Source organism: Colletotrichum abscissum (genome assembly GCF_030869225.1).
Source record: "Colletotrichum abscissum strain IMI 504890 chromosome Unknown Scaffold_47.1, whole genome shotgun sequence".
Classification (NCBI taxonomy): domain Eukaryota; kingdom Fungi; phylum Ascomycota; class Sordariomycetes; order Glomerellales; family Glomerellaceae; genus Colletotrichum; species Colletotrichum abscissum.
The window spans coordinates 35,888-55,679 of record NW_026850398.1 but is presented as its reverse complement, the minus strand read 5'-3'; the positions used below and the strand labels follow the sequence as shown (position 1 = coordinate 55,679).

The window sequence follows — 19,792 nt, the reverse complement described above, 5'->3', positions numbered from 1 at the left end:
GTGTGGCGCAGGTCAACCACCACAGATTTCGCAGGCCGCGACTCATTCGTGACTAAAAACTATTGGGTATCGTCAATCTTACAAAAAGTGGTCGAGATTGGAAGCTGTCACTAGATGGCCCTGTCGTGATTGCGGAAGCCAGGTCGATGAGGATGAATGAAAGAAATTCCTTTGGTCAATTCGAGGTCGATACCTCTCCCCGCCTATGGCGAGGTATATAAACAATATGCGAACGTAATCCCCAAGGCCGTAGCCCTATACCAAAAGCCCGAAACGCCTGATGCTGTCCTATGCCCAATATGTCATTTGACGGTTTGTCGAAACCCCCAATGATGATGATGTTCGTTAGTGTACAAGTTGCGAGCCGATGCAAGTTTTTTTTTTTCCTCTCCAAATACCGTGTCCGTGCCGTAAAGCCATAAACGAGTTCAGTATAACGCTATAGGCCATTTCGGCCACAAGGGGGTATCATGCCCTTCGCGGGCGGTGTCCGATTAGGCAGTGTAGTGGGTGCTCGAAGAGCACTTCCTTGGTGTGATTGTTCCTGAATGGCGTCAGGATGCGCGTCCCCCTTCATAGGTGATCAAGCTGTCGCGGTCCGAGTGCGAGTCGACGATGGTAAGGAGCGATTCAACGGGGGTGATGTGATGCAATCTGTGTCCACCTCTTCAATCTGAAAGTGTGCGTAGATGCCTTATTTCTTGCCCTTGGTTGGCGCGGCAGTGATTTTACTCGTGGTCATGAGGTCGCCAATGTATTTTTGGAGGAACTTGTTGTTGTTATCGAGCTTGTCATGTTCTTCTCTGACGGCCTCGATGCGGTTGAAGATGGTCAAGAGCGAGTCTTGCAAAGCCTTTGCGTGTCTGTAGAGAAGGGTGCTATTAGTGATTGGCGCGTCTTGAAGTGGCAGAGGGTTTCGTTTACCTCTTGAGCTCTTCTCGCGCTTCCCTTCCTAGTGCTTCGATGTCTTCACTGGTCCTCCGTGGGCTCATAGCCCTCACGTCGTCGGGTCCAAACTCTGCATCTATTGGGCCCACTGCCGAGCTGTCCCGGGGTACCACCAACGGCCCGCTGCTCTTTCTGCTGGGCAACCGAGGTCGGATAGGAGTTGGCTGGTGGATGTGGTGCTCGTCGTGGTCGTGATCGACAGAAGAAGAAGATGAGCTTGATTGGGACCGCTCGATGTGAGGAGGGAGATGCGATTGTTCGCTGAACTGTGCTTGGTGCTCGTTGTCCATGTTGACAACGTTGTCGAGTTGGCTGCTGAGGTTGTACTGTGAAGTGGTGATTGTCGGTGAGAGTACTGCGCAAAATTGCTGGCGTTCAGGGGACAGTATGGATTGATACGATTGCCAAGGGACAGGAGAAGTTGGTTGCTAAAGAGCGAAGAGGGCGGCTCAAAAGGCAAATATGGTTTTGAATGGATGCAACTCCGTCACCAGGCTCGAGTTGAGAAACGGGGTCTTGCCACCTTGTAAAGCAGGGTCAAGGCTCTCTGGAGCAGGCTCACAGTGGCGGAGGAGTCGAGGATGGCGGCGGAAGAGTCAGGTGGTTGCAAAGGTGGTATTAGTAGCGGTGATGGCGGCGGGTGGTGGTGTATATGGGGCGTGGATTATTATGGAATGTAGGGGTATTGGTGGTTGTATTCCGGAAGCAAGTAGGGTCCTACCGGTCTCGTAGGCAGGGACAGAGCCGGCGGCGGGAGGAGGGAAGAAGAGCAGATGAAAAGGACCAAGCCGAGTGTCGAGCAAAGGGGAAGAGGAAGAAAAAAAGGCGCGGTGGGCCGCAACGGGTAGTGTATGACTATGAATGGGGGGCAGACGAGGTCTCGTGGGTAGTGGGTGGGTTTTTGGGCAGCCTCTGCCTTTTTTTTTTTTTTTTCTGCGCTCAATTTTCCCTCTTCCTTGTCACTTTGTCTTTGGGGGAGGGATATGTATGGGTTCTTGGAAGAAATCGTCTCTCGCGCCGATTACTTCTCTTTTGCTGCTCCTTAGGGTGGGGGTCGTATGGCAATCGGAATTTGGGAAGCGGGAGAAAAGAGAATAGAGACCCAAAGAATAGGTGACTGAGAGTGGGAATGTCGTGGAAGTAATACGGGATTGCGACGGTAGGGAAGACCGAGCGAGAGCACGGAGGTGATGAGCGACAGCAGGTATGTATGTATGTATGTACTCGGTAGCATGCGGTTGCGTCGACGGCCGTGGTAGCTGTACATACAATGGAATGCGATCTGTGGGAATGGCAGAGAAAGAGGTGAAAGGGTCGCAAATAGCTGGCTTGGCTTGGGTGGGGTTTGCTTCAGGCGTTGACGTCTACAGGCGGCCAAGTTGTCGCGATCTGCGGTACTCAGGACCAGTTGCAAATGGGATGCCCTCTTTGGCCCTTTTGGTTGGACTTTGGAGGCTTTGTGGTGTCGATCGGATTGGGGCCCTTGCCAGACTCCCACCCAATGTCGTAGGAGTCGAGGATTGAGTCTGCGGCAAAGGCAGAACGGGGAGGGTGTGCGAGCGAGGGCGCCTTGAGTGCTGCTGGGGGTGGTGGAGAGTGACGATGGACACGACAGGGGTCATCGAGAGGGACCGCAACACAACGACAGGGGCGGGACAGGAAAGGTCGAAATGGCAGTCGTCCGTTGTAACTGGTTGTTATGCGTAGAGTGGCCCGGTCAGGCTGAAGCGGTGTGGAGAAGGATGATGTTATCGCAACCGTTTTGTCGCCGTGCGTGTGTCGTGGGTTGTTTTGCCTCTGCAACTCTTTCTCCTGAGGGAGCCTCAACTGGGACTGGGTTTGCTTGCTTTTCCAGACTCGAGAGGTGTTGCGTAGCTGGGTGTCTCTGTCATGCCGTGCGTCTTGGATGGTATTCTTTAGGGTATTCGCTGGTTCGCCTGGTCGGTGCGGTGCAAGCTGCAAAGAACTTGAGCATGCCACTATGCCAATGTAGTCAGCTAGGTACCTAGGTAGTGGCTAGGAAGCTGAGAGTTGGGAGATGCAGGTGGGGGCCGTGATGCTGTGCTCCTGTATCCAAGCACGGTGTGGGATGTGCGTAGCCATGTAGGAATGGAATGCTATGGCATGTATGGGTTCATACTAACGTTTCCTGGTGTGTGGTGAGGGAGCGGCAGCATGGACGGCTCCCGTGTGATGTTTGACTGACCACCGAGTCCAGTGGAATTACGGGAGGGTCGAATCGGACATGGTGAGAGCAAGCTGCCACACTGCTCCGGCGCCACTGAGTGCAGTAGTGGCTAGGGCAGATCTTGACCGTGATCCAGTTCGTGATGCTGCGGCTGCGGTAGCAATCTGCTCTCTACCAAGGTATGCAAGCAGGAAAGATGGCGGCAACCGTGGTCTTGGACTTTGTAGTCTGATGTGCTGAATAGAGACTCAGGTCGAAAACAGATAGATAGTGCTTGACCCCTTGAACCAGCCATGCACCTATGGAAGCAGAAACACGCCGAGCAGGAATAGTGTAATGGTGCGCAGCGGGGTGGCACGGCCTGGTTGGAATTCGAGATTGACGACAACCTCAGAGGGCGACGGCGTGTTTGTGATTGTTTGCGCCTGAGACGGATGAGACTGATGAGACGGACGGATGCCAGAGAGGGGAAGGGCGGTACGTACCGAAAAGCTCTGGTCACTGGACTTGTCCGTCAGGGCACCTTCAGAAGTTCAACCTGGGGGGGGGACGCCCAACTTCCAAGTACCTTACCTAGGTAACTATGTACATAAGCAGGTAGGGTATCCGTAGGTTGTTGCTAAAAGCGTCCAAGTGCCCGGTTAGAATGGAAGGTGGGAGGAAGCATTTGGGGGGCAACGATGAGGCAAGGAACCGCGCAAAAGATGGGGAAAGCAGGGAAAGACCTGTCGTGGGAAAACAAAAACCTACCTAACAGGGAGGCTACCGCTTCCACCGAAGGCTTGATGTACGTACCTCGGGTCTTTCCATTGAATCCAGGGAAAGTATCCCCGTACCGCACCGGCGGGTCCTTTAATTCGGTGTCCCTGACCCTGCGCTTGCAAATTGGTGCTATTCTCTACGTATCTTAGTACTTGTTCACTTGACCTGAGGCATTCCTTTTCTGCCCACATGTCATGCTGGCCTTCCCCACACATTGTGACGTTGGTCGGGCATGTCAGCACCGCACCCCGGTACGTACACAGTAGGTATCCAAAGGCACATGATCCTCTACCTAGGTAGCTAGATACGTAGATACGTACTCTCAAAAGACGGTCTCCCTTCCGTTGCTTTCTCTCCGGCTTCCACGTCCACTTCCACTTCCACATCCACTGCCCCGTCCCGTCGCTAATTGCAATTTGCTGGGTGTCACCGTGCCACACCGGACGAGCTTCCGTTCCTCTCATCCCGTCCTCATCCTCGGGCCTCTCCTTTCAACCTGATTCATCGTACTCCCGCCCTCCGGGCCTTTCTCTCCTACGGTCCTGCCACCTCTTTCACGATTTTTGACGATTCTGTAGCTTGTACTCATAGTCTGGTCTGTACTTGCCGACTGCCGCCTGCCTGCGATTTGCAATTCCACCTTCTTACACTAGTAGGGTGTGACAAGGCACTAAGGCAGGTGGCCCGGAGTCTTGCCGACGTCGCTCCATGTAGCAATCCATAGCAATAAGGTATCAACATGCGTCTCGCTGAGATTGTTAAAGCTTGAGACTATCCGTACAGCTTTTCCCATATAATTTTATCACGGTCGTGGACTGGAAAGCCCCCACCTACACAGTCTTTGGTGCTGGCCGAAATCATCAATTTCACAAATGCCACCCCTCGCATCCATCACTCCCTCTTGACTCCTTGAGTCGTAGCACTGCTGTGCAACCGTTAATGCCGCCGATCCCCTACATTACTGCTTGCTCCCGCTTCTCTTCTCCTCGACATCGTGCAAGTAGTTACCCACCCACCACCACCACCGCCGCCGCCACTGCTGAGCGATCCAAAAGAGATCTCCAATGGAGAAGCAAAAGTAATTGCATGCCAAGATACCTCACCGATTCGTTGGCAAATACCTATCAGACCTTCCACACTCACACTTGCTACTTCGTACTCACCTGTCTAAATGGGTAGCAGAGATATTGCTTAAGTATCAGGATTTGTCTTCCCCGACCTCCCACAAGGACCCTGGATCTCTAATTAACCAACCAACCAACCAACCCAACAACACACTACACTACATGGAAGCGAGCAGAGCAAATGCTGTTTACTACGTAGAAGTCAAACGAAACCTACCCTTTGTGTCTGCGCCTGCGCCTACGCTGTGTCTCTTCACCCGCCGCCCGCGTCTTGTGGGACCAAGTACCCATGAACACCTACCTTAGGCAGATGGGTACAGCAGTATAGTTACAGAGTACGTACGGAACCTGCACAGAGTACGCATTTCTGCCTGTCAACACAAGTAGGGATACTTGGGACTTTCCGCCGTTGAACCCCTGCCAGAGCCCAAATTGACTGATCAGCGTCTGTGACGCCATACCGTCCAAGGTCAAGACTGACACCCCCGATCTCCACCATCCATCCACGACAGGAACTCGAGAGCTCAGAGTTGGGCTACGGAGACGTATCCATCCATCCACAATCCGAGCATACATTTAGATTTGTCTGCCAGGCTCAACGCCTGGCTTCTCACTGGCGCGCGAGCCTCTCCGCCGTCCACTCCCGGCAGACAGCAGCCGGTTTGACGGCATTGGCGCCCTCCACCCATCCCCGTCTTACCACTCTTGAGTCTTTACCTACGGATACTGCCAGGAGACAGGCGGTTACTATCATGAATTCGTCTCCAGTACAAGAGCGGATTCCAATCCCCATACGACCGCCTGCCTGCCCGCCTGGTCGAAGAGGCGTAGCTGCTCAACTGCTCACTCAGCAAGACTCAAAAGCATCAAAAGTAGCCACGCTAAACATCCGCATCCGTACAAAGTATATGGAATATATATGGATACACCACGCTACGCGTCGTATGGGGCATTCGAGGGCGGCAGGTCGCGATCGAGGTGGGGGTTTACGGTCCCTTTTTCCTTCTCGCGATGGAGCAACCGTCCCGCTCTCAACCGTTTGTTCCCAATCCTGATCCTCCCGTTCCTCGTGTCACGCGGCCAAGACGATGAGAGACTCGCCCTAGGACCGACATGTCGTGACAGTGACATGGCGAAGAGAGAATTTCTTTTCTTCACCAGCGACACTCTGCTCAGTTCGAACCTCACGTCACCACGCCTCGCAGAGCCGGAAGCCGAAACTGCGCGGCTTTGGGCATCCACGATGCTTATTTCAAGACATTGACCAACATTAGCAGCCGCCAGCGGTCAAACCCACGATACCTACCACTCTGTCACATCTCGGGATACCGACCGCCGTCCGCAAAAGATGACAGGATCTTTCCCTCCCACTAGGGCAGGCCCCCAAAACTCAGTCGTCCTGTGACTCCCCACCCACCCAGACCCTCTCGGCCCCGTTCCTACATTAGAACAACCGCCCGACCCAGGTAATATTCAGCGCGACGTTGTACAGGATGTATACTAGTTGTTGCGCTTGCACACTACATTAGTTTGGCCAGCGCCACGGGTCCGACTGGGAACAAGAGACGGGGAGCACTGCGTAAGGCAGGGACAAAGAAGGCAGCACAAGGCAGAACTAGTAAGGAAAGGCTCACCGGCCAGGTAACCGAGAGAGCAAGCCGCTTGCTCGCCTGTTTGCTTGCTGTACTTGCATGCGCTGACCGCAATGGAAAACCCAATAGCTGAGCGAGAAACCGAGAAAGAAGCATATCCTTTGTGTGTCTCCGATGCAGGGACCCTGGAGAGACAGGCTGAGATCTCGGATGGCTTTTTCTTCTCTCTCGCTACACTTCCACGCTTCTTTCCAGGGCCACCTTTCTCCCTGATACACTAGCCCTCCTCCCTGCTCTCTAGAGTCTACTGATACCTTACAGTACGATAGGTCGGCCTCAGGGATGTTTTGATTTTTGTTCCCAAACCATCGACGAACCTCGTGTGTACGGATATTTACTCTTTTTCTCGCCCTCAAACACAAAGATTGGTGATTGCCCTCAGCGAGTACAGAGTACTTCGTGCCCCTCACGCAGTTTGCCTTAGCTATGACGCGGTTGCTGGCGGCTGAGAACACACCCGAACGACTGCTCTCCATGGATTCTGGCATTCTGCCCGTCTGCGCCTCCAAGAATGATCCCGGCGCCACAACCGTTGCATCTTACAGGCTGTGAACTCTCAACTCTCATCCACCACCACCACCTCCACCAGGAAACCTGACACACCGAGAGGGGCCTCGGACAAGGTACCCCGGAGCCCCTGGCATCGGCCGAGTGATGTCATCGGATCAGCGGCCGAAACTTGTCTTTCATTTCATCAGCCTCTCAGATCGTCTGCTTCGTTCCCTCAATTTTGCCTCTCGCCATGCAGCAACTGGCAGCCTGTCTCCCTGCACCGCTCCGGCAAATCACGAGTCAATCCTTCTGCCCAATCGTCGCCGTCATCCAACACTTACGCAGTACACGACGTCTCTGACCTCTTCAAGCGTGTTACCGTGGATCCCGAATTCCTTTTCATGCTGCCCACCGGCGCCGTTTCACCACCTCAACTACACGTCAACGTTCTTGGGCAGAGGAAGCAGAGCAATAGACTCGCAGTATTTGCAAATATGCTATGGGTATCAGAGGCATTCGCAAGCACGGCAATATAGGCATGGGAGCCCTCGTCAATTCCCCGCAACAGAGCAACAGACGATCCTCTCTCAAACCTGCGTGCGAATGGATGTATTCAGACGTTTCTCTCACATGGTTCAACATTTCAGCCGGGGGCTAAGTGAAGGCCATTGCTTGGTACTGGCCGTCTGGGATAGGACTCGCACAATTGTACCACCAGAAACACGCTTCTCTCAGGCTTGCGGTTGATGTCCACCGTTGGCAGAAGCTAAGAGCAGATCTCTATTCGCTAAGCCGCCACCGCTGGTGAGGAGCAGATCATCATCATCGTCGGCCCCCCGTTCTCCATTGTTGTGCGATACTCACGTCCTAAACGTTCATGTACACCGGGCATGGTGAACGTACGGATCATCACTGTGCCCCGTGCATATCGTCAGGCGGTCTGAATTTCGCAGCAATAGCATCGTGTGTTGGCGGGCTGCCAATGTCCAATGGTAGGATGAACACAAAGGTTCCACTTGCGAAATCCCCAAATCCACTTCTCCATCGCACAACCTTTGAGTTGTCTCCATCTGTCCACTCCTGACTATTCCAACAAACGCGGCCAAGCAGCCGGTTTTTTGCTCAACGCACAGCCTGCCGTGTTGCAACTTCGCCTAGCATTCCCCGGCAACAGACCAGCATCTCTCTTGTGTTCGGCGTCCGAAACTAACATCTTCCCCGAATGGGAAAACGTCAACAACAAGGACGTACCCATATCAGCTTCCGGCAAGACACCTGGCGAGGGCTCCAAAAAGCAGGAATGCGAGCATGGCATTTTGCAAAAGCCCAAGGTCCCCAAAAAATTGCACCATCTTCTAGGCTCGTACAGTGTTAGCGCAACCGGTTTCTCACAATGTTTCCGTCTCCCCTGTCACCTGGAAAGGACCCTTTCCCTTTTCCTCTACAGCCTTTTGCCAAATCAGTCTACCCCATTCCCCCTCCTCAGATTCCGAACGAGGCAATGGGAACAAGTGATCGGCGGTGCCCAGCATGAAGAGCGACGCCCGGCACTCAGAACAGCAAAGCGACGATCCCACAATAAGCCCGACTCAGCCGATCGTCTCCGGCCAATGGCATTCCCGGTATGGGGATCGTCACCCAAAAGTAAAATCCAAGGGGTGGTTGTCAGTGCTGCACTCTTCCACGTCTGCGTGGACGGGTCAGGTTCCGGGAGGATATCGTTGCAAGACTACAACGTCGCTCGCACTGCGATGCCCTATCATGATTCCTACTCACATCTCATCAGCAGGACATATCAGGAACAGGATGTCTCCTGTCCTACTTGTCCACGATCATTCGACAGAAAGGCCTTTCATTCGCATGTTCGACCACCAGACTAACACCGCATAAACCGTTCTGCTCCGCCCCCAAGCCGGGGAGAGACCCGGGATATCCTACGAAATTCGGACCACAGGCAACATAATAGTGGGATCATGGCCGTTCCTCTTGCCGCCCACCAGTGTCAGCGGCTTCCCTGCATTATCGTTTGTGCCATGTTTCGTCTCCCGCGCAGGTCACCTTATCGCACGGTTGTATCTATTGTCCCTCCTTCTCCCTAGCGACTCTCGGGCACAATGTCGTCCTGATTAGACACTCGTGGTTCCTGGTTCTTCTCCGCCGTACTTGTTGGGATTGGGTTCACCGTACATCACATTCCACACAACCACATGCAAGCGCGTCCCGGACGGCATGAATGCCGGGGCCACGGAACGGGTCAGATGAGACCGGACGGCGACTTCCTATGACCGTAGACGCGCAATCTCCCTTGTTTCTTGCTTCTTTTCCCCCGCCCGTCGGGACCAAAGCCCAGTTTGCGAGTTGGTCACAGAGTTGCTACCCGGCGGCGGCGGCGGAGGAAGGCAACGGCGATTTCGCGAGTCCCCGTTTCTCGTGTTACCGTCGTCACCCTGCCTTTTGCCATCCGGTGCCGTGGCGCCGCCTTGGTGCACATCGACTTGGCTTTTTCTGCTTTCGCCTCTTTTTTCTTCCGTTGCCACGAGGTGAGTAAGTAAGTTAAGCGTTTCTGCCCGCCAGAGGACGTCGCAACGTCAACCTTGGATCGTGACCAGCTCCTCTGTGCCACCCCACCAACAACGTGTATTTGCTCGCCGCCTCCCTACCCAAAAGCATTCGCCGCCTTGGATCCTTTCTCGGCGGTCGGGCGCGGTAAGGCATTATCCGTACGAAGTATCTCACGTGCAGACATTTACTTTACTCGGAAGCTGTCCGGGATTTTGCTGAACCGGGCCCCAGTAATTCCTGTTGGAACAGAGTACAGACTGCAGATGACGATCCAATTATTCGGCCAAAAGAACTGGATCCCCAAAAAGGAACGCGTTGAAATTCTGGCGTTTGCGTGAGATTCGCGTCGACCCCGCGTAACCATGGAGAACAAAGAAACTGGGAAATCTCTTCAATGGCAATCTCATGACCCCACGTGGATTTTCCCAGGTACTACTCACCGGGAGAGTATCTGCAAGCCAGAATTCCAATTCCCGGCTCCGGCATACGAGATTCAAACAGCCGTACATCGATATGTTGTGGAGAGTCAGAAGTTTATTGTAAGTTTTGCAAATCGTAACGAGCCAACCCGTACATGTGTTTCCGGTTTTTCAAATGGGGAAAACCTGGTATCGAGTCGCAAGTGCAACGTTGAACGGTCTTCAAACGTAGTAGTGGCCCAATGGGTTTTTAAAAGCTTGACTCAGCTGACAGTCTGAGCCCAAAGCTGGTGGTGGCCCAGGTGGGTAAATCGAAGACAAGCGATTTAGCAGCTTTTCTCCATGACTGTTTCTATGTAATCTCTCTTCGGAGGATTTCATCCAGGTGGTTCCATGAGAGTTGGATGTTGGGGTTTCCACGTTGACTCCCCCCATCCCCGCCGTATGCAGTGGGAAACTTTACGATTGTTGTAGGCAACGATCTTCCTACCTCTGGAGAAGCGTCAACGGCGTCGAAGGCGTCGCGAGTGAAGCCCCTTCAAACAAGAGATGTGGATTTTACCTTGTCTACGTATATCGCGCCTGCATTTTCTGGAGGTATTGTCCTTGGTGGGATGAATGGCTTCGGATAGGTTTTCCTTTCCGCTTGGTTGGCTGGTTGGTGTTAGTATCGGCATCTAGGTTTAGTTTGCTTCCACGGTGATACGCGTCATGAAAATGTGGGATAAGCGCGCGGGACTTCAGACTTGATGGTTTGAGTGACTGTAGTGAGTTTCGTGGTTGAGTTTTCCCACGCTGAGATGAGATCAAGACTGCCCACGTTCAGTCAGAATGAAAGGAGAACATTATACGCTATCCCTCATCCAACAGAGCAGGGTGAGATGAGTGGGATTTCTTCGAAGGATGGTTGGGAAGTTTCAATGTTTGTAGCGGTATCATGTTATGACGACTTCACTCCCTCCTCATGGTTTGGAGAAAGGGGTCCCAAGGGTTCGATGCTGGGAACCAACAAGAGGATGAGCATGTTTAGTGTAAGGTAGTCAGAGGGGTCATGCTGACGCTTTTGGGGTATTACACTTTGGGCCTGCGTCTTGCATGTGCAAATGTGCGTGTTGTCCGCTTGGCAGGCTCCTGGGGATATTCACTGGATGGACGATTCTGTGTGAAGGGGTCCAGTGGAAAGTCAATCCTGCCCGGCGGACTTAACTCCTAAGTTTCTTGAGAAAGTGGGTAGTAGAAGTATCATTGGCTCGATATTTCCCCCCCGGTCTTGCGTCTGCATGTGGTTTCTAGGTTTGGGGCCGAGTTGGAGATGTTGTGTGTTGGGTTTGGTGTGTTTTTGACGCTTACTGGTTTGGGAGTTACGAGCGTTTGGACGTTGATGATGACGAGAACGAAAACTAGCGAGCATCCTCATACTGGACCCTGGAAAGCCATGTGAGATGCCTTGGCTGAACCCAAAAGATTACCTATGAGTTTATGTTCTGGCGCGGTATGTGTAAAATGTGGCTTTAACGAACGATATGATCACTGGATTAGAATCATGTTTCGAATCAATTTTCCAATATCCTGATGTTGCGTCGTTTCTGGCTTTGAAAATACATAGATATCATCTTCGCATTCGGTCTCAAAAGTTGCCAACATTATGCGAAGAGATTCTCCAATGCGAAGAGACTCGGTTATGGAAAGTTGAATGTTTTCAGTTTTGTATAAACTTTTTGAATAACTCGGGCTCTCTCGTGGAAGGGTTGTGTCTGGAATTAATTCACTTGGGCTTAAAAGTCGTAGCAGCCCATCCATAAGCTCTTTCAATCCAATTGAGTGACCACAACATGATCGTCTCCTGAACCCTGTGACCAATTTTCAATAGGTTTATACTTATTCAGCGCTATTTTTTAGGCTAACAGTTTGAAGAAAATGCTTTAAGCCCGTCTCTTAATGTCCGTTCTGTCATATTTTCGAGCAAATGTTCCTCTGCTCAGAGCTTCCTGAAATGTTCATGATTCAAATGGTCTTGAATTTCTAGAGCTGCAGAACCTGCAGAGTTTATTAGTATAGCTCTGTAGAGTCGTAAAATCCAGCGAAGGGGGCTTCTGTTTATAGGTTCAGAGTTGCGAGTTTGCGCAACTTGCAATGACGGTGTAGTCATCGTAAAGCTGTTATCGGTCTCCGGTGTTTGGCTCCTAAGATACAGAGAGGGCAAGATGGGTCATCAGACTACGCTCAAAGTCAAATGTTACTTCAATTCTTCAAATGCATATGCAATTCAATTTTCATGATGTTTAAAGTGACTTGGGAATAGGGTTGTTGCTTCGAGTTGTTCAAGGTCTACTTCCCATATCCGCCGTGAACCTGGTTCCAAGAGAATGAATGTCTCGGTATAATCGCAGTCACTTAGGATCAGTTATGTATACAAGAGGATCTAAATCACTCCTCTAAAGCTTCCCGATAGTGAAAATCTATAAGGGTCGCAAGAATCTCACAGAGTAAATTAGGGGCTTGTCCAATTCGTCTAATGGACGTTTTATTCCACACACTCAATTTAACTACTTCGAATTACCCTAACTACTTCACTAAGATCCCTTACTGTGTTGTATTGTACTGAATATAAGAGTGAAATTAATGTGAGTGGATATATTCCCCTTCTTCACTTTTCTTCGAAGACTTCACCGGTCACGGACACATAGTCGCAAGCCCTTGACGTCGAATGCCCTCGTCTTGCCATCTTCCGAGTGCTCCCTTGGTGACGTGCACCAAATTCAACGGAGACTCCCCATCCAAAAGAAAGCGTCTGAAGAGGGTTTCTACTATTCCTCTCTTTGACCTTCCTAGCTTTCCATCACGTTCTTTGCAACTTTCTAAACAAACTGAAACCGTCACTAATAAGAGGGGACTGTAAACCCTTGATTTTTGCCGAAGATAGGCTCTTTGTTTCTTCCGAGAAAGTCTTCCGAGGCCTTCAATTTCTCTTCCTGTGATGAAGTAGTTCCTTCTATTAACGTAGCCTATAGACGACGCCGAAATTCGCCCTTTCTCTATAACAACGCGGCAACGCCTTTGTCTGCCTTCTCAGGAGGGTCCCAGGCTTTGTGGACTATCATCTGTTCGTTGTCGATCTGCTAAATCATGGCCATGATCGGTCTCCCTATTCAGTCAGGCGTCTATCCTGGGCCTTTCAGAAATGGTCCAATGTTCCGCAGATTGAAGCTGGGATCGGTATCCTCTTCCATCCCAATTTAGGATTATCTGAAGCTAAGATAGCTACTTGAAAAACTCGCCACTGACGGTGGCACCGAGTCCGCCCGTGTGACGCTGGGCTACGAGGACAGAAACAGCAAGAAGAATGTCGTTGACGTCTCCGACCCGGACGTGCTCGTAAGGAGCATTGGCCGCGACTTCCCTAGAGTCACCAGCCTCCTGGATGACCTCCGTTATAGCGGCTTTAGTCACCACCTGGAGGGCACCTGCAGATCAAGTTCCTGATCTATCAACATAACAAGGCTTTCCTCCGGCGAACCGCCAGCATCAATATTCCCAAGATATGTTGCCGACCATATGCAGTCTATCTTCCAGAACAAAATGAAGGGCAGAGAGAATCCCTGGAGAGTTTTGGCTCTGGAGAAGGCATCCCACCCCACATTGACGAGAACTTCAAGAATATCGGCAAAGTGATAGCATTGGTCTGCCAGAAACGCGGTCACATCGCCAAAAGGCTAGAGCATCGTCGCTGACCATCTTTACCGGAACAACAAGACTCTGTAAGACATGCTCCTAAAACTTCTTGAAGTCATTGCCCCGGTTCGAGAATGCATGTAGTCTGCAAGCCTCGCTACGCTTCCGACGACGGCATGGACTGCCGCCTCACGACCGAGGACGGCACTTGCACCCTCTGTCAGCTGCCCATAATCGGGAGTATCTGTGTCCATGAGCTCACGCTTAGGTACTTTGCTTCTGAATTCGAGCTAAGACGGGGTGACTTTATGCTTCTCGACATCATCACCACAGGTGCTGGCAACAATCCCATTACGCGGCATTGCCGCTTCCAGATTTCCGTCCATATGGATCCTGGGGGGAGGAACCTGAAGATAAACGCAAACTTTGACTGGAAGCCTTATAATCTTGGGAGTCTCAGCCACTGGCCTCCCATCACAGATATTGTCAGGTATCTCGACGATGAGAGCGCGATCCGAATCGCAGAATAGGCAGTTTCGAGACAACTGGCCATCACATGATAGTAGAGGCCAGAAAAGAAAGACGATGTATATGAATGCGTACATTGGGCCTCGTCTCAAGGGCCTGGCGACTTTGTCAGCGGTTGTGGAGAGGGTGGTCTGGTTCAGGTAGACTGTAGATAGCACCCTTGAAGTGCCACTTTGGCTGTTGAACACCAATTGTAAGCCTGGCATACCCATCGAACCATGGCAGCCACCTATCGAGGCTCCTAATCAGTCGCTTATGCCTGGAAACGTCGCGCTGTTGTCTACTTCCGGCGGTCTTGTGCAAGCCCGCCCTGCTGTGAACACCCTTCCTCAGGATTCTGACCGCCGGATACTAAATATCATGATTCAAGACTTCGATAGTCAACGACCTGGTTGAAAACAAAATAGGCTTTAACGGCCCCAACGAGGGGATGCAGACTCTTTGGTTGTTCAATGGGAGAAGTCCCTGTAGTTCAAGATATAGATATCTCGCTCTTCATAACAAAGCCCGCCCTATGCACCTAATTAAACCCATGAAAAAAAATATAACAGTTGATGAAATGGATAGACTTTGTGCCGTCGTCTCATAAAACCCAAACGCTGATAACCACGCCAGTTGTTCCCCTGCTTCTCCTCCTCTTTGCTCTTTGATCTTTCTGTCTCATCTGGATCTGGGATCATGTCCCTCGCTTCTCGCATCTGTCTCGCTCTCTCCTCTTTTTTCTTTTCTACAAACTCCCACGGGGTGTTTGTCCGAAAAACCTTTCGTTCAGCATTTTAGAAGAAATCGAAAATCATTCTTATTGTACCTCTTTCTCCTTTCCCTTCTCGTTTGTTGCTGTGTCGTCTTCGTTGTAGAGGCCGTGCTCGTCGATGTACTTGATGACTTCAGCAGGGATGAGCTAGATATATGTTAGCCGTTGGGTACCTCAAGACGTTTGCAATAACGTTTTGGAAAACTCACGTAGTCAATGCTCATATTCCTCCTCAGCAACAATCGAATCTTGGTACTCGAAACATCGTTGGGAACGACTTGCGGAATGTAGTAGATCTGGTCCTCGTACTCCTTAAGATTACCGAGTGCCTCGTCAATATTTACACCAGCCCTCTCGAGCACGAAAGCACCAAAGTCACCCAGGATATGTCTCAAATCAGAAGGTGACCAGACGCCAGGCTGACTCATCGTGTTAATCAGGTCGGCGCCAGCAAGCACGGCAATACGCACGCGCTTACCGTTGCAGCCGCCGCGCTTGACGTTGATCTCGTGCTCAAAGTGGTCGAGGACGAGGGCGGTGGGCACGTAGGCCGTTTGCTCGGCCTCCCAGGGATCGACCATGAGGAAGCGTGAGGTCTGCTCGGCGGCGATCTCGCACATGCGGCGGCGGTGGCAGGCGGGTGCGAGGCCGCGCTTCTTGTAGGCGTCGGAGACGGGGGAGAGGTAGGACCCGATGAGCTCAAAGTTTGTGTTGTAGCGGACGTAGTCTGCGGCCATGACGGCCATGCGCAGGTGAAGGAAGGTGATGGGGCTGTAGGAGCCGGGAGCGACGAGGACGAGGGGCTCGCGGTCGGGTTCGGATTGCTGGAGGCGGAGGCGGTGCTCCGGGAAGGAGTAGCCGGGGGGCGCCATGGCCTCGATTTCCTCCGGGGTGGCGACCATTGTGAGGGTTCGCGGGCGGGCGGCGGCGGTGATGGACGCGGCGAAGGGGTTGTTGCTGCGCGGCGTGCTGAGACGCCGGAGAGGAGAGGTCGGCGGACGGTGGTAGTAGGCTGGGGGCGAGAAAAGCCGGAAACCAGCTCTCATCAACTTTTTGTTCTATTCCCTTGGGTTGCTGGGTCTCTGTCGTCGGTCGTCGGTCGGATGACGAGGTTGGATGGTAGGAGGTCCTGTGAGAGGAGAGAATGGGTATCGACTATGGATAGGGCGGGGAGGAGCTAAGGGAAGGTCGGCGAGGGCTCCGTGATGTTCCTTGAGGGGTTCGGTGTCTCGGAATGTGGCTATCGGTTCGGTCGGTGCCTGGGCCAAAGGCAGCAGCGGGCGGAAGGGGACGGGGGACGGAGAATGACGGGATCTGCCTGTGAAGAAAAAGAAGAGGTGGAATTGGTCAGCCTCGCGCCGAGTACGTCATGCAGTGATGGTAGATCAAGTATGAAATGCGATAAAAAGCGTACTTTTTTTCTTTTGTTGAATGGTTGACGTTGGCCAAAGTAATTGAACAGTGAGCTTGGAGGTTTTTCTTGGGATGACGGTAAAAAGGACGTTTCTGGTTGCTGAGGGGTGTGTTTTGGAGTTTCTGTGTTCCGGACGGGGATTGCGTGACTAAGGTTAAGAATGACACTGAGTCTGCCCTTCTTCTGGGGGGTTAAAATATCTCGTTTTGGTTCTGAACAAGCGCAAAGGCCCGGGGGGAGGGAATGAAGTGGGAGACTGGAAGTGGGAGAGGGAAGTGCGTGGGTGCGTGGGACAGCGTTGCGGCAGTGCGGCGTTACGGCCTTCGTCGCAGTTGGTGGTGCAGGCGGGACGCAGGTGCTTCGCATCGAGGGGTTAGCGGGGCTGCCTACCTGGAGGGTACTTTAGGTTTAGTCATCCAAGCACCCCGCCGCGGGATACTCTGTGATTGGCGGGGCTGTACATCGGCCACATCGGAGAAAGACCGGTACCATTGCCGAATTGCTCCAGGCCCGGCATCTCCGTTTTCGGGGCTTCCTACCTTGTCGGTAATGATAATTCAGTTGTTCATATTATTCTATTCTCTGATTCTCTGATATCTTTACTTATCAAATTGGATACCAAAGTACGCATTGGCAGATAACTCCAATAAGAGGCTGTTTTGGAGGCCTACGATGCATGTCACGTCCAGTACCGAGGTGAGGGGTAGGCGAGGTGCGAACGGTCGACCGGCAAAGGCCGTTATCACCGGCAGGTTGCGCTTACCCATTACCCGACCTTGAAGTAAAGTAAAGTAATCAATGGAAACCGCCCGGAAAAGACCTGGCTCATGAGTTCAGGAATTTCCGATGAATAAACACCGTCAGCCGCTGAGCAACCCTCGTCACAAACGTCGACTCTGCAATGCTCTAGTGAAGGCAAGCCCAGAGGCAGGCCCAGAGCTACCTCGCACTGCATCCGTCCGACGCTGTTCTTCTGCCTTGAACAACATCGTCCAGCCGCATAACAGCTCTAGCTGTAGTTTTCAAGCAGAGGCATCAATCTCTCATTCAAGCCCTTTATTCGTGAGTCTCGAATAGTAGCCTCGGTCAACACAGTCAATTCTCAACAATTTACTCAGCAGAGCAATGAGTCCTGTTTCTTGTGTTCGAGAGATCGACATACCTAAGTCTGAAGAACACGTGCCCCAGCTTCCTCACCCGCTTTATGCTGTCTCACTACCCCAACCACACCAAACCTGTCGCGCGTGTGCGTATGTGCAAGGGAAACTGAGTCGGTCGAGAGCTTCGACATCTCTCAGCCACGTGACTCAAGCAAACGGCTTGTGACCACAGCGCATTTGGGGAAGAAAAGGGTTTTTTCCGCAGTGCCATCTTTTGACCGCAACGTCTCCCCTGCCTCCGACATCGCCGCTCCCATTCTCTAGCTACGGTAATACTACCTACCTATGTTTCCGTAGGTACGAAGTACGGAGCAGTCTCTTAGCTGTTGCTTTGGGGATTTCTTAGCGTTTCTCAACGCTCCAATTGCCATGCTGCCGTTTCACTCGCCTCGGCCAAGACGGTCCCCAAGCTTCCCCCGGCACGAGCTGTCCGATTTTGCCAAGCAAATGCCCAAGGTGACAAAAGCTTTTTCGGCGAGAAGGCCAATCGCCGCACTCACTCACATCTCACCAAGCGAGTCAAGGTTGACCAGATTGAGTGAGATTCCGAAGGTTGTCGGAATGAGGAAGTCTCGCTCAGCCACAAATTCGAATGAGCCACATTCACTGGCCACAGCGTCTGAAGTGAGATCGGATGGCAGGTAAGGCGTGATGAACCCTCATGGAGTAATCTGAACCGTAAACCTTGATATTAGAGGCTTGCCGCCTGAGGTGATGGCTTCGGGTCTTACTCATCGCAAGAACGCGTCGATGAGATGATGGTGAAGTGTGTCGTGTTCACAGCAATTTTGTCACCTACCCCTTCAGACTGTGATTCCGATCGTAACTGTCAAAAAGGAAAGCCAAGTCACGAGAGAAGGGCCTTCAAGTCATCAGCTCTCATTCTTGTAGGCTATCGGTTTTCACGATGGACGCATCACAGACCTGGACAAATCATGTATGACACTATCGAGAATGACGTGTGACAGGTGGGAAAGTCATCGGCCGAAAGATGCAGAGTAGCATCCTAATCCAACCTTAATCCAGCATCTCACTTTGCAGATTTACCACCGTAGGCGTGTACCGGGTATTCGTACGTAGTATGGGAATGGGACATGCGCAAGGCCGAAGAGCTTCCCCCTTTAACCCATTCCACCGTATGACTTTACCTATGGCCTCCTTGTAAGGTAAGAATAGCCTCGCACTCTGCGCACTCGTATCTCACAAACAAAGCTAATGTCCACCATGTAACTGCAAAACAACTCTCCGGCAACCATCATCAACCTGAGAAACCAAAAATCCTCCGCCGTCCGCCGTGAGTCCACCACACCCCGGCCCCGAGTGGCTCCGTCCTCTGCCCCTTCAATATCACCCAAACGCCAGGGATTCCCCACCATTTCTGCCCGTTTCGGAGGACGCCTCCCGTCCGCCGTCCCCCTTGGGAGCTCAAACTTTCTGCCCATTTCCCACCAATCGTCTCTAGATACATCCATCTACTTGTAGTCCGAATCAGGCAGGCTAGATGTGCTCAATGGATCGAATTGTCTGAATCCTCCGTAAGTCACTTCACACTGGGAGGTGATCACCGGGACTAGATCAATGGAAACGGAAAAAAATACACCAGGTGCAAGAGTTCTATGCTTCTTTACATCACCTCCCGTGCGGCCAAGCATCCCCGAACCAGCTACCACGACCGATGTATGGCTCAATGCCACCAACAGCCTACAGGCGCTGACCTCCGTCCCGCCCCCATGTGCATACACGCCCCTTTCCAATTCCCGTAAACTGACAAGGCGGAATGGATCATGGGGATGGGTGGTGACAAGCAAGACACCACCCCTGAGCAACCACCACACCACCCATCCCGGTGGATCATCACCGCGAAGAAGCTGTCCATCAAGAGTGCTACATAAGCAACCAAGAAACGAAACCTACAAAACTAAACCCAAGACTCCTTTTTTCGTCCCATCTTTTGGCTTTGGGTTCTCCTCTTGAAGTCTTGGAGATCTCGTCGCTATCCTGCTACGCGTGCTGTTCCATCCATTCCATCCTTTCGGCTCCCCCCTTGTTATAGCTTCTTTTCAAGCTTCATTTCTACCCAAACCCATTTGTTTGGTTTCGGGATTGTCTGGTACATT

General features: G+C 52.1%; 8 protein-coding genes across 8 annotated transcripts; 5 read left to right on the top strand and 3 right to left on the bottom strand.

Annotated features, from left to right (window-relative positions):
• Positions 1-694: 694 nt before the first annotated feature.
• Positions 695-1,238, bottom strand: CABS01_13661 (uncharacterized protein; the record flags this gene model as incomplete). Its single annotated transcript, XM_060547003.1, has 2 exons — positions 695-863; positions 925-1,238. 2 exons carry the CDS (start codon positions 1,236-1,238, stop codon positions 695-697), a joined length of 483 nt encoding a protein of 160 aa, XP_060394593.1.
• Positions 1,239-1,600: 362 nt separating this feature from the next.
• CABS01_13660 (uncharacterized protein) lies at positions 1,601-2,065 on the top strand (the record flags this gene model as incomplete). The annotated part of the gene is made up of 1 exon (XM_060547002.1): positions 1,601-2,065. The coding sequence occupies one exon, from the start codon at positions 1,601-1,603 to the stop codon at positions 2,063-2,065; it is 465 nt and encodes a 154-aa protein (XP_060394592.1).
• Positions 2,066-2,312: 247 nt separating this feature from the next.
• Positions 2,313-2,570, bottom strand: CABS01_13659 (uncharacterized protein; the record flags this gene model as incomplete). The annotated part of the gene is made up of 1 exon (XM_060547001.1): positions 2,313-2,570. The coding sequence occupies one exon, from the start codon at positions 2,568-2,570 to the stop codon at positions 2,313-2,315; it is 258 nt and encodes an 85-aa protein (XP_060394591.1).
• Positions 2,571-7,148: 4,578 nt separating this feature from the next.
• CABS01_13658 (uncharacterized protein) lies at positions 7,149-7,702 on the top strand (the record flags this gene model as incomplete). Its single annotated transcript, XM_060547000.1, has 2 exons — positions 7,149-7,222; positions 7,423-7,702. The coding sequence occupies 2 exons, from the start codon at positions 7,149-7,151 to the stop codon at positions 7,700-7,702; spliced, it is 354 nt and encodes a 117-aa protein (XP_060394590.1).
• A 489-nt stretch (positions 7,703-8,191) lies between these two features.
• On the top strand, positions 8,192-9,046 carry CABS01_13657 (uncharacterized protein; the record flags this gene model as incomplete). The annotated part of the gene is made up of 2 exons (XM_060546999.1): positions 8,192-8,272; positions 8,411-9,046. Coding segments are annotated over 2 exons (717 nt in total), but the record flags the coding sequence as incomplete, so codon positions are not given.
• A 4,227-nt stretch (positions 9,047-13,273) lies between these two features.
• CABS01_13656 (uncharacterized protein) lies at positions 13,274-13,630 on the top strand (the record flags this gene model as incomplete). Its single annotated transcript, XM_060546998.1, has 2 exons — positions 13,274-13,363; positions 13,409-13,630. The coding sequence occupies 2 exons, from the start codon at positions 13,274-13,276 to the stop codon at positions 13,628-13,630; spliced, it is 312 nt and encodes a 103-aa protein (XP_060394588.1).
• Positions 13,631-13,953: 323 nt separating this feature from the next.
• On the top strand, positions 13,954-14,349 carry CABS01_13655 (uncharacterized protein; the record flags this gene model as incomplete). Its single annotated transcript, XM_060546997.1, has 1 exon — positions 13,954-14,349. One exon carries the CDS (start codon positions 13,954-13,956, stop codon positions 14,347-14,349), a length of 396 nt encoding a protein of 131 aa, XP_060394587.1.
• Positions 14,350-15,146: 797 nt separating this feature from the next.
• CABS01_13654 (nicotinate nucleotide adenylyltransferase) lies at positions 15,147-16,147 on the bottom strand (the record flags this gene model as incomplete). Its single annotated transcript, XM_060546996.1, has 2 exons — positions 15,147-15,248; positions 15,311-16,147. The coding sequence occupies 2 exons, from the start codon at positions 16,145-16,147 to the stop codon at positions 15,147-15,149; spliced, it is 939 nt and encodes a 312-aa protein (XP_060394586.1).
• Positions 16,148-19,792: the final 3,645 nt, after the last annotated feature.